General features: G+C 46.7%; 4 protein-coding genes across 4 annotated transcripts; 2 read left to right on the forward strand and 2 right to left on the reverse strand.

Moving 5' to 3' along the window:
• Nucleotides 1-1,481: 1,481 nt before the first annotated feature.
• On the forward strand, nucleotides 1,482-2,894 carry GGS22DRAFT_110030 (zeta toxin-domain-containing protein). The gene has a single exon (XM_047957919.1). The coding sequence runs from the start codon at nucleotides 1,666-1,668 to the stop codon at nucleotides 2,683-2,685; it is 1,020 nt and encodes a 339-aa protein (XP_047821325.1). The 5' UTR covers nucleotides 1,482-1,665; the 3' UTR covers nucleotides 2,686-2,894.
• Nucleotide 2,895: 1 nt separating this feature from the next.
• On the reverse strand, nucleotides 2,896-5,095 carry GGS22DRAFT_110033 (MFS general substrate transporter). The gene is made up of 7 exons (XM_047957920.1): nucleotides 4,998-5,095; nucleotides 4,573-4,948; nucleotides 4,316-4,519; nucleotides 4,244-4,261; nucleotides 4,057-4,164; nucleotides 3,855-3,957; nucleotides 2,896-3,803 (listed from the first exon to the last, which is right to left on the reverse strand). Exons 2-7 carry the CDS (start codon nucleotides 4,871-4,873, stop codon nucleotides 3,023-3,025), a joined length of 1,515 nt encoding a protein of 504 aa, XP_047821326.1. The 5' UTR covers nucleotides 4,874-4,948; nucleotides 4,998-5,095; the 3' UTR covers nucleotides 2,896-3,022.
• A 2,432-nt stretch (nucleotides 5,096-7,527) lies between these two features.
• On the forward strand, nucleotides 7,528-10,577 carry GGS22DRAFT_157280 (transmembrane amino acid transporter protein-domain-containing protein). The gene is made up of 9 exons (XM_047960483.1): nucleotides 7,528-8,308; nucleotides 8,400-8,435; nucleotides 8,539-8,588; nucleotides 8,657-8,698; nucleotides 8,753-8,894; nucleotides 8,949-9,310; nucleotides 9,359-9,714; nucleotides 9,767-9,823; nucleotides 9,881-10,577. The coding sequence occupies exons 1-9, from the start codon at nucleotides 8,060-8,062 to the stop codon at nucleotides 10,153-10,155; spliced, it is 1,569 nt and encodes a 522-aa protein (XP_047821327.1). The 5' UTR covers nucleotides 7,528-8,059; the 3' UTR covers nucleotides 10,156-10,577.
• Nucleotides 10,578-12,322: 1,745 nt separating this feature from the next.
• GGS22DRAFT_110073 (RhoGAP-domain-containing protein) lies at nucleotides 12,323-15,492 on the reverse strand. The gene is made up of 3 exons (XM_047957921.1): nucleotides 15,129-15,492; nucleotides 14,628-14,783; nucleotides 12,323-14,577 (listed from the first exon to the last, which is right to left on the reverse strand). Exons 1-3 carry the CDS (start codon nucleotides 15,301-15,303, stop codon nucleotides 12,500-12,502), a joined length of 2,409 nt encoding a protein of 802 aa, XP_047821328.1. The 5' UTR covers nucleotides 15,304-15,492; the 3' UTR covers nucleotides 12,323-12,499.
• Between the last annotated feature and the right edge of the window lie 3,285 nt (nucleotides 15,493-18,777).

Raw genomic sequence — 18,777 nt, forward strand, 5'->3', positions numbered from 1 at the left:
GGAAGGTAAATGCTTAAAGATGCCAGAGACTCAAAGGATATTCTACAGTGGCGTTAAACATCTGCGCTCAGTGAGCAAACCCATGATGACAGAAAACTTAAAGTTTGACCATCTACTGAGTGGCTAAGATACATTTATTCGAAGTTATACTGATATGACTCAGATATTAGGGGGTAGTTGTTCAGCAACTCGTACTTATTCTAGGTATCCACTGGGTAGATGCATACTACATGCGTTGCTCATCCCGATATCGAAGTCGAGTAAACTTAACTCAAGCTCTCATTTAGCTAGCCAAGCGTTAGATGATCTAGTATAATGAGCTGCGAGTCGGTAACCCCTATTATCTAGTTAGATATCTAGTATATTAGATAACTAATGGTATATAATCTAGGAACCTCATCTACGAGGTAAGTAAATATCAGGTTAGGGGGAGAAAATGTTACTTATATCGGTACAATTCATACGATCTACAAACTGGCAACTCGGGAAAGGCAACTTCTATCTCTTCGATGGTCATTAAGCCTTTACATGGGGTTAGTGCTGACTGTAAATGATTTATCTTTACAAGTTAACTTTTCTATTGAACTTCTGGCTGAAGTATGTTGACATGAAATACAGTCAGAATTTGCCTACCTAATTATGATACCAAAGCCAACATTTCAGCATGGAGACTACCTATTTTTACTACTTTTATGGTTTACTCTATTTCTTACCCATCATGTCATCAATATACCTCTTCTTCGGAGTCTGTTCTTCTCAAACTCGAGCCTAGTCTTTACGAACGTCGTAGCTTTATGCTCGGCGGTCCTAACACCAGTCTGTTCAAGCTTATTACGTCGATTCACGAGAAGCGTCTCGTAGAAAAAGCAGTCACATGTCTGACAACCGTCGAACGCTTTGGCATCGAAGCGATGAAGACATATGAGACAAGTGGGATTTACGGTACATTTCGGGCAGCCATGAGCGCTGGGTGAGCGAACTCCCGTTCGTTGAAGAACGTAGTCGAGAATCCAGTTGAATCTATGACCGCACGCATAGTAGCACGTACCTATGAGGAGCTCGGCTTGGCCGCAAGTTGCTTGAATCGCGGAATGTCGTTTTATCACCTGTAGCTCTGTGTCGTTCATCTTCATCTATTCAATTTATTGGATGGATTAATTGGGTAGTTTCAATTCTCAATTCAATAAGTTTACGAAATTATTTCGTCAAGTTATATCAAATGAGAAGCCCCTCAAAGGATCTCTTCAAAGATGCAATGGCCTTTATATAAGTGGTTTCAATTTGAATAATAGAGTCAAAGGACTACTATTGTCTCAGGTTATAAAGAACTTTCCCCCTTTTTGAGGAGCGAAAAGGGGTTCTATGTTGCAACTCGTCACTTCCCGGTATAGTAACATCGGCGTCACTATTCTCGGCAGATAGTCTCACCCCCCACGCAAAACCACGGCTTGGGGTCAGGTGCGATGATGTTCTTACCATAACTTTAATCTCTTAGTAATAATAGATAATCTCATAAACCAGCGACCAACGCGATTGTATCTACCTAAACATGCAAATCCATCCACCTCCAAGACCTCCTATGCGATTGAAGGCCGGCGCATCCACCACCGCGTCGTCGCGTCCCCGTAAATCCCCACACAAGTCACCGGTGGGAGCCGTAACGCGATGAACACCGACCCGCAATCATACATCCTCTCAGAGGCCGAGTCGCGCTTAATATTCGAACAAACCATTCTCCCCACCGAACTCGGCGCTCTCTCACCAGCCACCCATAACCCCAACACCAACACCACCACAACCAAACCCCCCCTCGCGGTCCTAATAATCGGCCAAACCGGCGCCGGCAAAACCCGCACCGCCCCGCTCCTCAAACAAACCCTGCAGCACCTGCGCTCATCCCCGCCCATCCACTTCATAGCCGACACCTACAAAACCTACCACCCGTCCTACGCTTCCCTCCTACAAACACACCCCCCCCTCGCCTCCCCAGCAACCAGCCCCGACGCGCGGCGGTGGCTTCTCCACGCCGCGACCGTCGCCGCAACGCGGCGTTCCGACGTGCTCCTCGAGTCCGCGACGCGGCACCCGGACGACTTCGCCGCCTTAGCACAACTTTTTCACGGGCATGGGTACCGCGTGGAAGTAGTGGTTTTGGCTGTGCCTGCGGCGCTGAGTCGGTTGGGGATTTTGCGGCGGTATTACGAGGGGTTGCCGGAGGCGGGGCCGGGATGGGGGTTGCCGGTTCGGTTGACGCCGAGGGGGGTCCATGATGAGGCTTATAAGGGGGTTGTGGAGGCTGCTGGGTTTGTTGATGGGGATGGGGGGGAGGGAGGGGTGGATCAGGTTTTGGTTTTGCGGCGGGGGAATGTGGTGGCGTATGTGGATGAGTGTGTGGATGGGGTTTGGAGGCGCGGGGAGGGTGTTGTGCAGGTGTTGAGGAGGGAGCGGGAACGCCCGTTGACGGAGACGGAGAGGGTTGGGGCGCGGGAGAGTTTGTGCAGGTTGAGGGAGATGGATGTGCCGGGGTTGGAGGGCCAGTTGTTGGAGATTGAGGAGTTGTTGAAGCCCCTTTTGGGTGATTCGGATGATGGGGGGTATCCGCCTTTGAGGCCGCTGAGCCTGCCTACTTCATCCCATGATGAGGAGTTTGATGTTGAGGCGGGTCTAAGGCTTGGGATGGTATGATTTTATCGTAGAAGCTGGCGATGAAAGCCTTTTATGACGTAGGAGGCTTTTGGAGCGTTTCGATAAACCTTCATCTGTTCGCCCCCCTTTTTGGGGGATAAGACGTTGACGGAAAGACATGAACAAGCGCTTTTTAGGTGACTCACCATGATATATAGCTCTAAAAATCACTTGAAATCAAACTGTGTGGAACACTTGGTATACAATGAAGAGTAACACCGATGTTGATATCATGACTGCTCGTTTCATCTAAACTTTTCCTCATAACCATCCACCTCTTCTATCTTTTCTCTCCATTCGTAATTATTCAAGAACATCTAATTAAACAATACGTTCACTAGTACATGTATCTAAACTCAGGGTTCAGATCGCCTAACTCGGTCTTCTCGTACTCCGACAAACCGACATCCCTGACAGCCTTCTTTCGTCTCTGGTTTTCGGTGTAGATCGAGAGGAGATATAAGAGTGAGGCTATACCGCTAATGCAGGTAAACCCGAGACATATCGCATAGCCCTTCGTGAAGTTCGGGGAGTCTTTGCTGAGGAACGCGAAGGTTGCGATGATTCCTCCGATATTGCCGAATCCGATCTGCCAGCCGGTACCGATGGCTCTGCGATGATGACCGCCTAGATTCATGCTAAACCAGCACACAGTGATGGGTAGGATACTATATGTACCCATCGTAACAAGGTGCAGCATTGCGTATTGCACCGGCGTGTTGTTGTGGACTTTGAGCAGTGTAGCGAAGGCTGCGATGCACAGGCAGAGCGGTACAAGCGCAAATGCGGCGCGGTGGCGTAACTTGTCCGAGAGAGCTGCCATCAAAATAGAGAAGACAAACGATGCTGCCCAAGGAGGTACGCTATGTAGCTGTGTCTGGATCGCGTCGTAGTGATAGGTCGAGATAATAGTTGGTGCGAAGAAGGCGTAGCTGTAGGCCGGAACGATGAGTCCAAAGTACATAAATCCGCCGAGCCAGATGCGGTGGTCCTTCATCACGTTGACGACATCGCGGAAGGTAATCTTTCGTTCTGCGGCGTTGTGGCCCTGGTCGGCTTGTAGACGAGCTTTTATGTACACCCGCTCCTCTTCGGTCAACCATTTTGCCTGCTCGGGACTTCGCCAGGTTAGGATCATACAAGCTAAATTCCGGACGAGGAAAACTTACAAGGAGGGAAATATGAAAAAGAAAATAAGCGCAACGACGACTGTAAGGGCTCCTTCAAGTATGAAAATCCAACGCCAGCCGTTGTATCCACGCATGCCCTGCACTTTTCAACGAATTAGTTAGGACCAAGAAGATGCTTCTCTGTTTCCATTATAGAAAGCTACACAGATTAGTAAGATCTGTAATGGATGAATGGACGTACTCTTTCCAATGGCAGATGCCAAGAGACCACCAAAAGCTCCTGCTAAAGAAGTAGACGAGAAGAATAAAGAGTAACGCTTCTGTGATTCGCTTCGTTTATACCACATGCCTAATAGACTAATATTAGCAACTATTCACATGCAGAAACTGCACATTATAGCACGTGGACTACACCGGCTGGCACATACTGATGAGATAAAAACATCCTATAACCAACGTTAGTCATCTGCTCTAAGACAGCGGATTTGGACTAAATTTACCTGGGAACATTCCACTTTCGAACAGACCTAGGAAGAATCGTGTCGCGAGGAGACCAGAATAATTCTGAACAAGACCTTGGCATACGGATGCGATACCAAAACCAAGCATGCAGGTCGGGAGCCAAACGCGGGGCGAGACCTTCTTCATCAAGATGTTGCTAGGTATCTCGGCAACGATATACGGCACAAAGAATATGGTTAGGGCTAACGACCTCTGGTGTTAGTAAAGCGATATTTTCCAAGTCCGATTTGCTTACCGGTGTTGTATTCAGTATCCCTAAGGTTTAGATCTTCTACCAGATGGAAGGATTTCGCATTCGCGATGTTGACCCGGTCCAAAAACGCGAGAAGATACAGGATACACAGGAACGGGATCAATTTCCAGTCGATTTTGGTGATGAGCTTACGCTCCGTAGTATGAGGCGGACATTGTACGTGAAGTTCATCATATTCGACATCGGCAATGCCGGGATGGTAAGTGTTGTTTCCAATAATCTCTTCTCCTGGTTTATCCGAATCGCTCGGAGCGCTCGCTGCGAAGGAAGCAAAGTTAGACATCGTGATTGACCAAGTCTCATGTTATGAGTCTAAGATACCCGTAGACTCCGTTCAAAAACGCGATGCGATCCGCGACTAAAAGTTGGAGTCAGACGGCGGGGGTTGCTAGATAATCGCGACGTACCAGAATTCTTGCCAATGCGCATCTTCAATCAAACCAATCGGGGTTAACTAGAATTTCACCCAAGCGAGTCTGCAATAGACAAAATGACACCAACTCCCAACAATGGGCAAGACGACTCACGAGACGGTGTGAGTGGTCTCGCTTATAAATAATAAAATTTTACGAAGAGTCGTGCTGACCCTCGGTCATTCGGCCTAGCAACCGGGAACGCTGTCACGGCGATCTCTAGCTCCAGTATGACTCCGCTAAGTCGTCGGGTTTAGCTTCAGAGCTACAGAACTTCGGAGGCCCCAGCAGAACCGACCCAGCGCAAAACAAATAAGCGACCCTCGCGTATCGATTTTTTTTTAACGACTCCAGAAAAAAATGAGAAGTCGTGTTTGTAGACGCGACTTGGAAATATCAAAATTCGGAGCCGATATCGCATTTGTTAAAGTAGAATCCATACAAACTGGACCCGCTAGAACGGATTCAGCTGAAAAGTAATGGAAAGGATCCTAGAGGCTGGAAATCTCTTTTCGCGGGGAAATTAAATATTGCGGAGTAGATGCTGTAGGAGCTGGACCCTGGATCGACAAACAGTCCAGTCATCTTCCCTCTATTCTTCCCTCCATCCCTCCATTCTTGACCGTGGCTAGCTGATCTTGCTCATCCTTTTATCTCTTTCCAACCCGTCCATCCCGACCATCATCCCGCAGACGAATATAATCATATGAGTTTCCGAGACGATATTCGCTCATCGACAAGTCGATATTCCGATGAGTTTCAGGAATACATGATGCATTAGTCCATCCGGTTCAAAGACAGCGGGATGGACGGCGACCTGCGAAAAGCCGTTCTGAGAGCCCTAGTTAACTGCATTTATCCCTCATATTGCGAGTTGCCTTCTTAATTGTGTCGGTGTTGTGTCACGAACAGCAGCCCGCCGCGGTGCTGAGCAAGACCTTATCACTTCCTTAATATGAAACATGGCTTGCAGATTTCATCCATCATGCATGGCTTCGTTAGATATGTTGAACCCGTAGGTAACGGCATCGGTATTCGGCATCATCGTCTTAGACGACTGACGTTATATTTTGTCTCGATTCAAGAGCAGCGCTCTCGTCCTTAAGCACCTGGGCATGTAATGGCTAAAAGTATTGACAATTGATTTAGGGGATGTAGGTTGATATATACCATTTACTCAGCCGCAGAACTAGAATCAATCCGCTCTAGGGGCGTTATTTAGTTAGCAGATCCGTGTTAACGGATCTTGTTCGATGCTAATGAATGATAAACGAATATAAATGAGATTGTTGACTGTCCTATCACTGATTATCGTAGATGTGTAGGTATAAATACGTACCTTGCTCGATGTCTTCGAAGGGCGTGCCCCGCTCGATCCGTACTGGGTAGCATATTGCCTCCTACTGCAGTTCTGTACAACCGGTTTATTCTCACATGTAACTTGGAAGTTCTAGGTTGACTCGATGGATTACATAAACAAAGCACTGGCTGTTAAACTCGGCTTAAGTGAAGAATTCTCTTCACGTCGTTCCACCTACGAACGAAATCGCAAGATGTCGTGTGGCCGACTTGTGTCCACTAGTTCCCACGTTGTGATCTAGGGAGAACCGCTACTCGATTGCGCAATATCTGAAGTATTGTTGATACGACTAGTTGAAAGTTTGAAACGTCCGGGTATAGAAGTTTCGATTTGCCCCATAGACTAAAAGAATGGGCTGGCGCACGCGAGAGATCCGACCCGGCAGCCTGGTTAGAGTATTGTGTTTGATGGTCGATATTCGTAGATGTCCAATCATCTGTCATTAACTTGGGATGGGTATTGGTTGATGCTACCCCCACACATGGCATTTACGTATTCATGGAATCATAGAAACCACGCGATACAACCATGCCGGCTCGTCTAAATACTAGTCGAGAGGTTCAATATTATACAATTGACAGCAAAGTTATACATAGTATAATATGAGCGGAATAGGTATAATATGCACCGAGGCAGCTACCCCATAGTAGGTAGGTAGGTAGCACAAATGTTGTATGTGGCTAAAGTCTTCGGTGACACCAATAGAGGCGGTAAGCACTCCGTAACGGTGTAACGACCTTATCAGTCGTCATAGATGATAGAAGTTGCGTGATCAACTTGATGCCGTTTTAGGTTTAGCGCACGCAAGGCTGTGAGGCGCATCTGGGCGATTTATTACTGGATCGAGATTGAATTTATCTCTTGGCTTTGGAGGAGGATGAATAGACCAATAACAACCCCCACGACTGATGGTTTACCCTGTCCTCCTGTGCACTATTTCGGGGACGCCTATTCGGTTAGCTCATCGGGTAATCCAATACCTATCTAGGTAGTTTAGGTACATACTGTCTTGAAGTTGTCAGCCTGTGTCTTAGATCTTAAGTGGTTAGTTTATAGAAACCCGGAAACAGGCGAGGATGTGCGTGTGTAATGTCAGAAATCAAATACCTGACGTTAGGTACTCATGCTCCCGTGTTGCATCGTGACTAAAATTGCGATTGAATCCTCATGACATCGTCGAGGCAAGGCATTACGTCTCCTGTACATATGCGTACATGTAAAAGGATAAGTACCTTGCTCGGTCGGCCTTTTATAGACTTATTACCATACGCTAAATATGTTAGGTACAACCTGTATGTACTTACCTCATAGAAATACATACATGGATGGGCGTCCTTTCCTAGCATATCAGGGTAATCGCGACTTATAATGTACCACGCTTCAAGGTTCTGCTTTTTAAACTTGTTCCCGCTCCGCGTTCTTTTATAATTCTATTTTCTCTCTTCTCTTTCTTGCCTTTGGTGATCTGCGCTCGAAGTATACTTAATATACATACGACCGTTTCAACCCCCGACACTCACAGCATTGCCTATTCCGATTCCGTGTAATGTGTGCGACTACCGGATTAGAGATTCACTAAACTTAAGTTTACGCCGTACTCTACTCGGCACCCTTCTCGGCATCCTTCTCCTCCGAGGTCTTCTTCCTCCTTCTTAGGTATCTCCCTAAACTTCGGGGGTTTGTGCCTATCGTCAACATGAAGGCAGACTACTCGGACGAGCCATCGCCTTTCGAAACCCACGAGGTCGCCAGGCCTCAAGGGTGGGCTGCTTGGTTCGGTGGTCCCAATGTCAAGATAGGACCCCGTATCGCCCCTCAGATAATACCCCTCAACATTGAAGGTCGAGATTCGGACAGTAATGTCAGCAGCGATGCAATTCTTAACAAACAGCTTGAAGAGGAGGCCAATTGTGCTATCCAATATCGTACATGTAGTTGGCAAAAGGTGTGTCTAAGCTATGTCCAAGCCGGCACATGAATCTCGGCAGGAGGCCAAGGATCTAATAGTTTACTAACATCTTGACTTTTCTCTACAGACAGCCGCATTATTATTCTCCGAATATATCTGTTTGGTAAGTTTTGCAGCCATATCTCTGCTAAATAGCAATTCGATGCTCTATTTCTCATATATCATTTATTTTCAATCTACCTCATGGCATTCTAACATATTAACAGGCCATCATGAGCTTCCCGTGGTCCTACAGCGTCCTCGGACTTGTCCCAGGGTAAGCTTTCTTAGCTTCTGGGCACATATCTTGGTAAAGCTTATGCAGTAGCTGACATTGCCATTTAGGCTCATTCTTACTGTCGTTCAAGCTCTCCTAGTTCTATACACGTGTGTTGTCCAAACCTACCCTGTCATGTTGCCTTGCTAACATTTCCACAATAGCTCCATTGTGTTATGGGAATTTTGCCTGCGACATCCTGAGGTTAGAGATGTATGTGATATTGGCCAGATGCTATTCTGGGACCAGAAATGGGCCTGGTACTTCACGGCTTTTATGTTCATCTTAAACAACACCTTCATTCAGGTGAGTCGTCATTCACAGGTCATCGCCGTATCCATGAACCTAACTTATTTGCAGGGTCTCCACGTTCTCGTTGGGGCTAAGTATCTGAACACCATGGTCGGCCCGAACTCAAGCGTTTCCTGCCAGACTGTATCTTTTGGGGCTATCATCACTGTTATTTGCTGGCTATCATCTCTACCTCGCACTTTCAGTATGCTCTCGAAGCTTGGAACTGCATCTGCCGCATTTACTTTTGTTTCCGTCATCCTAGCCACGATTTTCGCTGGTATCCAGAGTCATCCTGCAGGCTTCAATGCCGATCCGGCTACCGACCCTGATACCGGCGCGGCACTCCCATTCGGTAACCCAATCGTCACCGCTATCCCCGTCCTTGGAACCACGTTTGTTTCGGGCCTGGGTGCATTCCTTAACATTAGGTACTAGATTTCCCATTAACGTCCGTATTGTGGCTAACAATCTTAAAGCTATACTTTTATTGGGCAGATTACCCTTCCTAGCTTTATTGCCGAGATGCGTGAGCCGAGAGATTTCCCCAAGGCTTTATGGGCATGCACTATCCTCGAAATACTTGTTTTCAGCATCGTTGGCGCAGTCACATATGCGTTTGTAGGTAACCAGTATATGACATCGCCAGCTTTTGGATCCTTGATTCCACTATATAAAAAGATCGCCTTTTCGTTCATGATTCCTACCATCATCTTTCTAGGTGTTTTATATGCCTCGGTATCGTCTCGATTCATCTTTTTTCGAATCTTCCAACATTCTCGACATAAGAACGAACATACGGTCGTTGGATGGGCAACATGGGCACTCATTCTACGTATGAATTTCTAGCGCAGTGATCTTGATCTTCATGCTAACGTTTTATTTAGTCTGCACTTGGATTCTCGCTTTCATCATCGCAAATTCAATCCCTTTCTTTAACTCTCGTAAGTCTTAATTAAGAATTTACACTATTTTCAAATGCCAATTAACACAAATCATAGTTCTCTCCCTTATGTCCTCGCTATTTGACTCCTTTTTCGGGTTCATCTTCTGGGGTGTCGCCTATTTCCGCATGCGGAAAGCCGACGGGTCCGTTGCATTCCTCGGAGACCGGTCACTCCGTGGCTGGATCGAGGGCATCTTGAACATTATCATTATCTTGACCGGCGTTTTCTTCTTATCAGCCGGAACCTACGTCAGTGTCCAGGGCATTTTGGATGAGTTTGCACTAGGCACAGTTGGAAAAGCCTGGGGGTGTGCGAGCAATGGCATTTAGAAAATTTCATGTATATGTTTTCTTGAAGAGCAGAAGATACCCATGTATGAAAATACGGATGAGCATGAGATCGGGAAGCGGGTCGGCATTATAAACGCTCCGCAATTGAGAGAGGTGGTGGATATACACGGATCGCTTGATTCAAGTTCGAACTGTTTTCGTCACTCGGCGCAGTTGGAAGACGGGGACTGGCACATCTTATCACAGTATAGTAATGCAGGAGAGGAGGGGCGCATGTTCAAAGCCCTCTCCGAAATCTAGCATGAAGTCTCGAAAAAGCATCCAGTGGATGCGTACTACGACCAAGACCACCTACTCTCTAGTCTTTTTTAGCTGCCCTTGCGGCCTCTGGACTTACGAATCACTATCATTACTAAGCTAACTTTACCACAGGTATTCATCATCGTCGTGCGCTACAAACCGAGCCAAAGTACGTATGCTCGCCTACTAGGCACTCTAGGTGCAAAATAGGGTGAGTTCATAGGTTCACTACGTCAATCTCTCATAGGTAACCACAAATAATTTTCGGTACCTAATTAGTAAGCGAGAAAGGGGTCTAGGAATGCGGGCAGGTAGTCACAGTTCGACCATTACCATCAACCATTACATCTTGTACTTCCTAAGTGCTACTCGTCGAAATGATACCTAGGTATGCCATTGTTGAAGTAGACTTATCTCATCATCTTCCCACAGCTCCATACCTACCTAAGACCTAGTTTTACCACGCTAAATACCTCTGGTATCGCAGGAACTACGATATCGAGGTGGTAGCAGGTATGTGTAGGTGACTAGCATCCAGCGATCGCTAACTCAGCCCCCGATTCGTCGTATTCGGTCTTGACCGTATACGCGGACCGCCCGTATTTGAGGCCACCGATTTTATGTTAGATAGTGGATTTTCAGCACATGGCGTCACGTACATAATGAGACAACTTCCGCAAACTTTAGAAATAATATCTTCGAATAATCTAATATGTTAATTCCACACTTTCTTGACACCACTCTACCGAGTGCTTGTTTGCGTGCCTATGTCTCATCGACCTTCCTATTATAATAAAGTATTATCGACTGAGTAGATCAAGCTCGTATTAACTTCACAGGACCCTTAGTAAGGGGCAATCATTTGACCTATCACCATCACCATCTCATTCGCCGATTCCGATCAGAGACCCCTTTTATTATTCACCGATTGATTCTCTTAAAAAAGATAGGCTACTGAACTCGCCATTTATGCCTTCACTCCCAACCTCAGCAGAAATAACCCAACTCCAAGGTTAGATATAAAAGGGGACCATCGCAGCCCCAATCTCTCTCTTCTCTTTCGCCAACTGCGACTCAAATAAAGGTACTAATCCAATGTCAATCAATCAACCAACCAACACCCGCGGGCAAACAAGACGCTAAACGAGCCCCGGACTATCACACGTGTATTCACACACTTTACACACCTACAAAAATAAACGAACAAACCTCTCCTCAACTCCAAGCCGGACGTAAACGAAGTTTAGTACCTAGATAAGTCAAGGCAAAAAGCGCCCATACCAAAAAAAACCACCAAAAAGGCGCAAAACCGCGTCCGAGCAGCACAGAATAGCCTCCATATATTGAGCTTATAAAAAACACAGCAACAACACCAATTCGGCGCCAACTCGCCTTGCGATACCCATCCATTGGGTTTATCAAACAAGTCTCACCACAACACAACACAAACCCAAGTCTCAAAGACTCGCAGGCACTGAGGTAAGCACAGCCCTTCAAAACCTGTGGGGAAAAAAGCTCTCATCTCAAGCGCACCATCGATTCGAACCGACGTCATAGGATGAATAAAAAAGGAGGAATTCCACATTAACCGCGATGTCTTTTTTAATAAAAAAAAAGTTTGAACCCCAATAAAAAAAACGACATACAAACCCTTTTTTTGAAAAAAAGGGGGGGAAGGGGTATCCATGAAGAAGTATTCTTCTCTTCTCCGTTTTTTTCTTCTTCCCATTTGGAACTGGGGGGATCATCATCTCTCTCTCAAAAAAAATTTCCCTTCGACAACAAAAAAATAGATATTTCCCCTCCAAAAACGTGAAACCTCGTCATCAAACTTTCAAAAAGCATCAAACCACCCGTCAACCCGACCCGTTTCGCTAACCCATGTCATCACTTTTTTCTGCTTCCAGAGGCAACCCTAACAAACAAAATTTCGAAAGAATTAATTATCCTGGCCGTCCAAGTCGCCCATCTGCGAATGCCTGCGATTTCTGAGTAGGACCGCGCTCGATGAATTAACTAATCTTATCGTCATGTCCCAATAGACACTGCTCCTTCTCCTACCCTGGCGCGAAGCCCCCTCCGCCTAGGTACTGGAGGGCCTCTCATTGTGTGTCGCCTGGGTAGGTGGCGGGGAGCTCGGTAACGGGATGTCGTGTGGAGCAGTCGTGGAAATTAGCTCGGGAGTTGGGCTGACAGTCTGAGTAGGATTCGGGGTTGTTTGAGCCCCCTTCTCATCAATGCTCCCCATAGTATCCACGCTTTTCCCGCCCGGGTACAGGAATCCTTGTCCCGGTTCCCTGGGAGGAGATTTCGTGCGCTTGATTTCCACATTCTCTTTTGCTTCTCGGTATTTATTCTTGATCCATCCAAGAGGGCCCTTGGGTTCTTCCTTCTCTCTGTTTCCTGCTTCGTATTCAGCTAGCGTTGCTGCTACATCGGAAGAGTCACCAGTCCAACTTTTACGCGGCCGCTGCCCACTTCCAACTGACGAAGTGCTCATTTCGGCATTACTATTGTTACCTAAGTTTTGAGGGGGAGTGTGGGCGCCGGGCATATCTTCTTTCCGTCGAGATATGCGCCATCGACGCTTCTTCTCCTTCTCGGCATTGTCTGTGGCGGAGGGTGCAGATAAGTTTTCTTCTACTTGATCTGCGTCGGATCCTTCGTTAAATGAGGAATGTAATGAAGTTGAAGGTGATGACTTTGGTTTGAGAGAGTTGATATGCTCTTGGTCAACCTGAGTAGTACTTGCGGACGGTGCTTGAGATGGTACCTGAGACGACACTCGAGATTGAACCTGAGATGGCACTTGAGATGCTCGCGGGGTCGGCTCTGAAGGAGTTTCTACAGAAGTGCCATTTTCTGATATAGTTGGATCAAGGTGGGTTTTGTACTCTATCGGATTGCTTGAGGGGTCAACTGCTGGAGAAACTGCCTCCGAATGAGGCAAGGAAGCGGTAGAGCTTTGCGCGCTTGGGTTCGTACTGCTTGCTAATCGTTTCTTTCGTAGTTTGTTGGGTTGTCGTCTTTCGCCTTCTGCTGAACCTGGCGTTCGTTGAAACAGACTCTGGAGGTTCCTTTCCTTCAGAGGCGTCGCAAATTCGCTAGGGGGCCCCAACAACCTTTCTTGGCTTCTAACAGCAGGTTGTGATCCTGCTGACATAGGGGTTAAGTGTTGAGACGTTGCTGGTGATCGTTCAGGAGCAACCGGTGCTTCTTCGGCCACTGTTGGGGGAGGACCTGCAGTAGGGCCAGCGGGCGAAGGCGAAGCTGGAGCCACCGCAACAGTTGGTGAACTTTGTCGGGATGGAAATCGTCCCGAAGGAATGTGAGGAGACTTCTTCGATGGAACTGTGTTGCTTCTAGCAAGTCCACTATTCGGTGTTAAGGCAGGGCTGCCAGGTGTGGATGCACCATTGGACTGTAAGGAATGTCGTGAGGACGTAGAACGATTCCTCCGGATCTTGCCATCTCTGCTAACGCTCTCAGCGCCAGCACTCGCATTCGAGGCGGATCTTACTACGCCAGTGCTGCGACTCGGGGTCGCAGGCGTCACAACGGTCGGCGGGCCCTTCTCAATTTCTTGTTTAGTCTTCTCGTCTGTGGCGGTGCCTTGCATACCGATCAAGAAATGGTCCTGATTTTCAATCAGGAAAATGATGACACATTGATTTAGTCGGTACTCTTCGGGCGCCATGGCATGCTGCGGGTGAGAGAGCATTCCAGGCTGGAAAATAGCGGCTAGGTTCTGCGCCGTCATTCGATTCTCGTCGGCCTTGGCGGCAAATACCGCTAACAGGTCTAGTATGTATAAAAGCAACTGCCTATTGAGCGGGGGCAGGTCCTTAATTAACTGTTGATACTTCTCTATAGCTTCAACTTCGTTAAAATCTTCGACTAGCTGGGTGCCCTCGTTATCGCCAACAGCTTGTTTCGTGTGTCCGCGCAAGGGATCTCGAAACCGTTCATAAAGATCTAATGGGACGACGGGTTCGGGTAAATCGTTCAAGTATCGTCTGAGGACATTAGCAGCATCATGGACCGTATATCCATCCCACACGAGACCTTTGCCATATCGATCAGGAGAGTCAAATTGTAACTTTAACTCCTTGATGCGCTTCTCTGAACCGCTGAGGCGAAAGATCCCCTCTATACCAGTGGCTGCATGGCCGTCAGCATAGGACTGAATCCTTCGAAGATTCGTCACCAACCTTTCTCCTTCAGAAAAACACCACATTTGGCTACCACGATTGGTACGTATCCATAAATATAACTTTTCCCTTTCTCGTCGACGAGTGAAATAGCGACATTCGCGTAAGTGATACTTTGGCGTAGGGGGACGCCGAATATCCCCTTGGGTTGTATATCTGTCGAAAGATGTGTTAGTAGTTATCTTTGCATCGTGATCATAATCCATGCTTTTATGACCCTCTACCCTATCATAGTAAAATAAAGGCCTTGCAAAGCAAGCAACCGAGGCTTGAAACCAACTATTCATGGTGAAATGGTTGGGGCATCTCGACGCAAACAAAGATTTCATAAGAGGATTCCTTATGTTAATCGCGCCGGTAGAGCGATGGGGATAAAAATGTTGTGGCTAGCAAGAATGAAACCCCAAAACCGAATGGAACCTGATTGGTACAGCAGTAGGATGGATGTGCTGTGTGATGTATGGTGTGTGGTATAGGTGGTGTATGTGGTGTCGCCCTTACCTTGGGTCTCTTGATGTTTCGCTCGGGTTTGGAAGCTCTTCCACCATGACTTCAAATCACGTTTGCTCGGCGGTGAACCAGGATGAGCATGATGGTGATGATGATGGGGCTGTTGAGGTGGACTCATTTGCGGAGCTCGCTGTTGTGGTTTTGACGGGGTGATTGTAGACGTCATTGTCTATGACGCGCGGGCGGACGACGGTGACCGCGACCGTCGGCAGGGCTACGTTGGAAAATCGTGATGGAAATAGATGCGCGCACCCTTTTTTTATGCTATCGTATGAATCGGCGGTGAGATGAAAGAATGTCGAAGAATGGTCGAGTTAGGAGGCGTAAGTTATGAGTTGTGAACACGACGTTGAAGTGCGGGCGTTGTTGTGTGGACGATGTGGACGAGGTGGACGTGGTGGACGTTGGTGGGTAGGTAAGTGGATTGTTGATTGATTGCCGACGATAGACAGGACGGTACAGACGGTACAATACAGACGGTACCAGGCGGTACAGGAATGGGATAGGTAATATGTGCGTTGGGTCCAGGCCGTAAACCTTGGAAATGTTTCAGGACAAGCTCGAACCGGGACCTAACAAATTAGGTGTCGATGTCGACAATCTTTATAATTTGATAATATTCGAACGCGTTTGTGAGAGGCATCAGGGAATCAAGTATTGCAAGTATTGCAGTTATTCCAGGTATTCTTTGAAAGAGAAAAAAGTGAATGTGGTGGCCTCAATATTACAACAACAGGGTAGGTTATTAAAAGAGGTAAGAGGTAAAAAAAGGTGGTGGATGGATTGGTAAATTGGTTAGATTGAATCCTAGGAATGGCTGTAGAAAGAGAAGAGCCCTGGAAAGCAGCGGACTTTCAGTCACTTCGTACCTTACCTACCCACCCTACCCACCTGCCTATGCCTACCTGGGGTACCTTATTTGGTCCGGGTGGACCATCGCTACTACCTACTGCAACTCTGTCACTTGTGGCTGATGCACTGTGTAATACTGTGTGTATAGTACCTTCTCAAAACATTCTCAGTGTAGGTACATTCGAATGTTGGAATGTCAAATCTGGAAGCTTCAACTTTTATTATGCAGTTCCTGTAGACTGCATGTGTATTATACGACTTGACCAATACCGTCGCTCGGGTTTTGATTCCGAAACGACGTGCTCTTAGCTTTTTCAAACTACTACCTTGGAGGCAGATGTTATCAATATTCACTATTAATCACATCGTATCTATCTACCTCTTTCTGACAGACCTCTTGACAATATCTAAAGCAACAAAACATCCACATCAGCATTATACGAACCTCTTCTATTATGCAAGTCATACCCTTAGAGCGATTCTGTTACCGCAGTTTCGCCATTGAACATTGAAGGTTCTGCCCTAAGAGGCTTACTTTTTAGACCATTTTGTTTTTACACTTGGCACCCCCATATTCGATGTGGTTCAAACCTACAGGTCTCGTATCTGTAAACCCACCACAGAGATAAACTCGAGGACTAGATGAAGTTAGGTTGGGGAGAAAACTCTCTAACCATACACGAGTCTTGGAAGTGCTCATAAATTCTTGCCAAGCTACCTTTTCACAATGACTTTTCCCTTATTTTTTCCAATATTTTATGAAAGCGTGATAGTTGGAAAATAGTTGGAAAACGGCATGCCTGAAATGTCATACCTATTGAACAGTGTTCGAAACTGTGCTAAGCCTCCAGGTTACTTTTCTAGCTACCCCATTACCGGCTTACGTGCTTACATCAGGGTCTAGAGCCTGGCGCTTGAACAAAGACCTGCAGCCAGCAGGTATTCGAGGAGGATTTGAGGCCTACAAAGTACAAGTCGGCAAGTTTAGACAGGCACACAAACACCTAGACTTCCCTCGTATTGTTCTAAACTTGTTTAGGGTTAACATTCTTTGTCTGAAACATGGTTCAAGTTGCATTCAAACCTTCAACCCGTCCTCTCCAGGTACATACATATTTCGTACGATGGCAGAAATAAGTATGCAGACCCGACTCTCCCTCAAAAGCTATTATTAGCTCAAGATTAGCTCTGGAACTTGAGATACACAAATCTGCGAAGCCGTTATTCTTATTTCAATAGGTACCTGAAGGTATCTGAGACCTTACAGTACATCGACTGACTTACATCAAAATGCAACTAGATAATCTCAAAGTTACAAGCCACATCAGATATGCCCTTAACGTTAAGCACCTAAACATGCTTACAGATCTGTATATACAATACATACACTTAACCACATACTAGGAGGTATGTACCTATGTCATGTGTAAATGACCAACAACTAAATATTGTGTACGTATTATACATACGTACTTCCTCTATCTTGCGTCTCAACTATTGCCACCAGTTACTACCTATATCATGCTGTCAGCGTCATATGCTACAACTTCCAAGTTTTTGATAGGGCAAGGCGGAAGGGGGTCGAGGGGGTTAAAAGGGTTAGATCAATGGGGGCGTCTCCTAAAACAGAGCAAATAGTCCACCCTAGCCCGCTCAGCCGCTTTAGCGCTAGCACCCTCCATCATCGCTATTGACAAGCTTGACAAGTTAAGTCGGATAGGGCTAGGTACCTATTCTAGGCTTAAGAGAGGGGGGCAGGGGGGATAGGTCAAGCGTGCACCTATCTGATATTTACATACGTACCTAATGACATATCTCATAACATCATAATCGGGCTCTTGGGGCTTTAATCGGTAGTTTATCTTTGTCATAACGGATCCATGGGTCTTTCTACAAATCCCAAGTCCTAAGTCCCCAAGTTTCAGAGATGACGTCGACCCGTACCCAGCCCATCCCCACGGTGTTCCTGTAGCACGTTAGCACCTACCTCCCTCACAAAGAGGGAACTCGTGGGATTGTCATTCTTTGTCGAATCCGGTTCTAACCTGGCATCTTCAACTTTCATGTTAGCTTCACGAAACGCACAGATTCCTATTCCAAGATGCACACTCCAATTCCGTACAAAAAGCTTACATATTCGCATACAAATATTCATTATCAACAGGGAAAAGAAAGCACTTGGCAAGACCTGACAGCTCCCCCCAAGCCCCCCCAAAATCGTGTCACAAGTAATATCCTCAAAACCCCGCCACCGATCGCCCCAGACAATTACCTGATCGGTGTGTGATCCTCGCTAGGTCCCTAAATTTAGCAGGGTTTCCGTGCTTGCCTCAACGCCCGTACCTAAAAGTGCTAAGGCGGATTGGGCAGATCAGCACCTGGATAATACATAGGTCGAAGAGAAAAGAGAGTATCAATTAGACCTACATGTCTGCATGTAATGCAAGGTCGCGCAACCTTCCTTCGAAACGACAATCCCGCCTTTCCCCCCCGGTTTAAGTCGACGATTTTCGGCTGTCAACCAGGACCTATCTATGCCGTAGATCCGTTCGTCTTAGCCCCAGGGGTCTTGGTATTACGTAGTCGAGCATGGCTGAGGAGGGTCACGTAACGGAGAAAGACCGCGGGAGCCCGGGTCACGCTGTTGAAAAAAACCAGGTACGGGATTCTATCCTGCATATAGCTTACATCAATAAAATCCGCATTACCTACCTCGCGACATCGAAGCTTTCCCCGCAGGCAACATCCGTAGTAGAATAAACCCATTCCCCTAAGCCAAGTCTGCCAG

Source organism: Annulohypoxylon maeteangense, assembly GCF_022496945.1.
Source record: "Annulohypoxylon maeteangense strain CBS 123835 unplaced genomic scaffold GGS22scaffold_4, whole genome shotgun sequence".
NCBI classification, from domain to species: Eukaryota; Fungi; Ascomycota; class Sordariomycetes; order Xylariales; family Hypoxylaceae; genus Annulohypoxylon; species Annulohypoxylon maeteangense.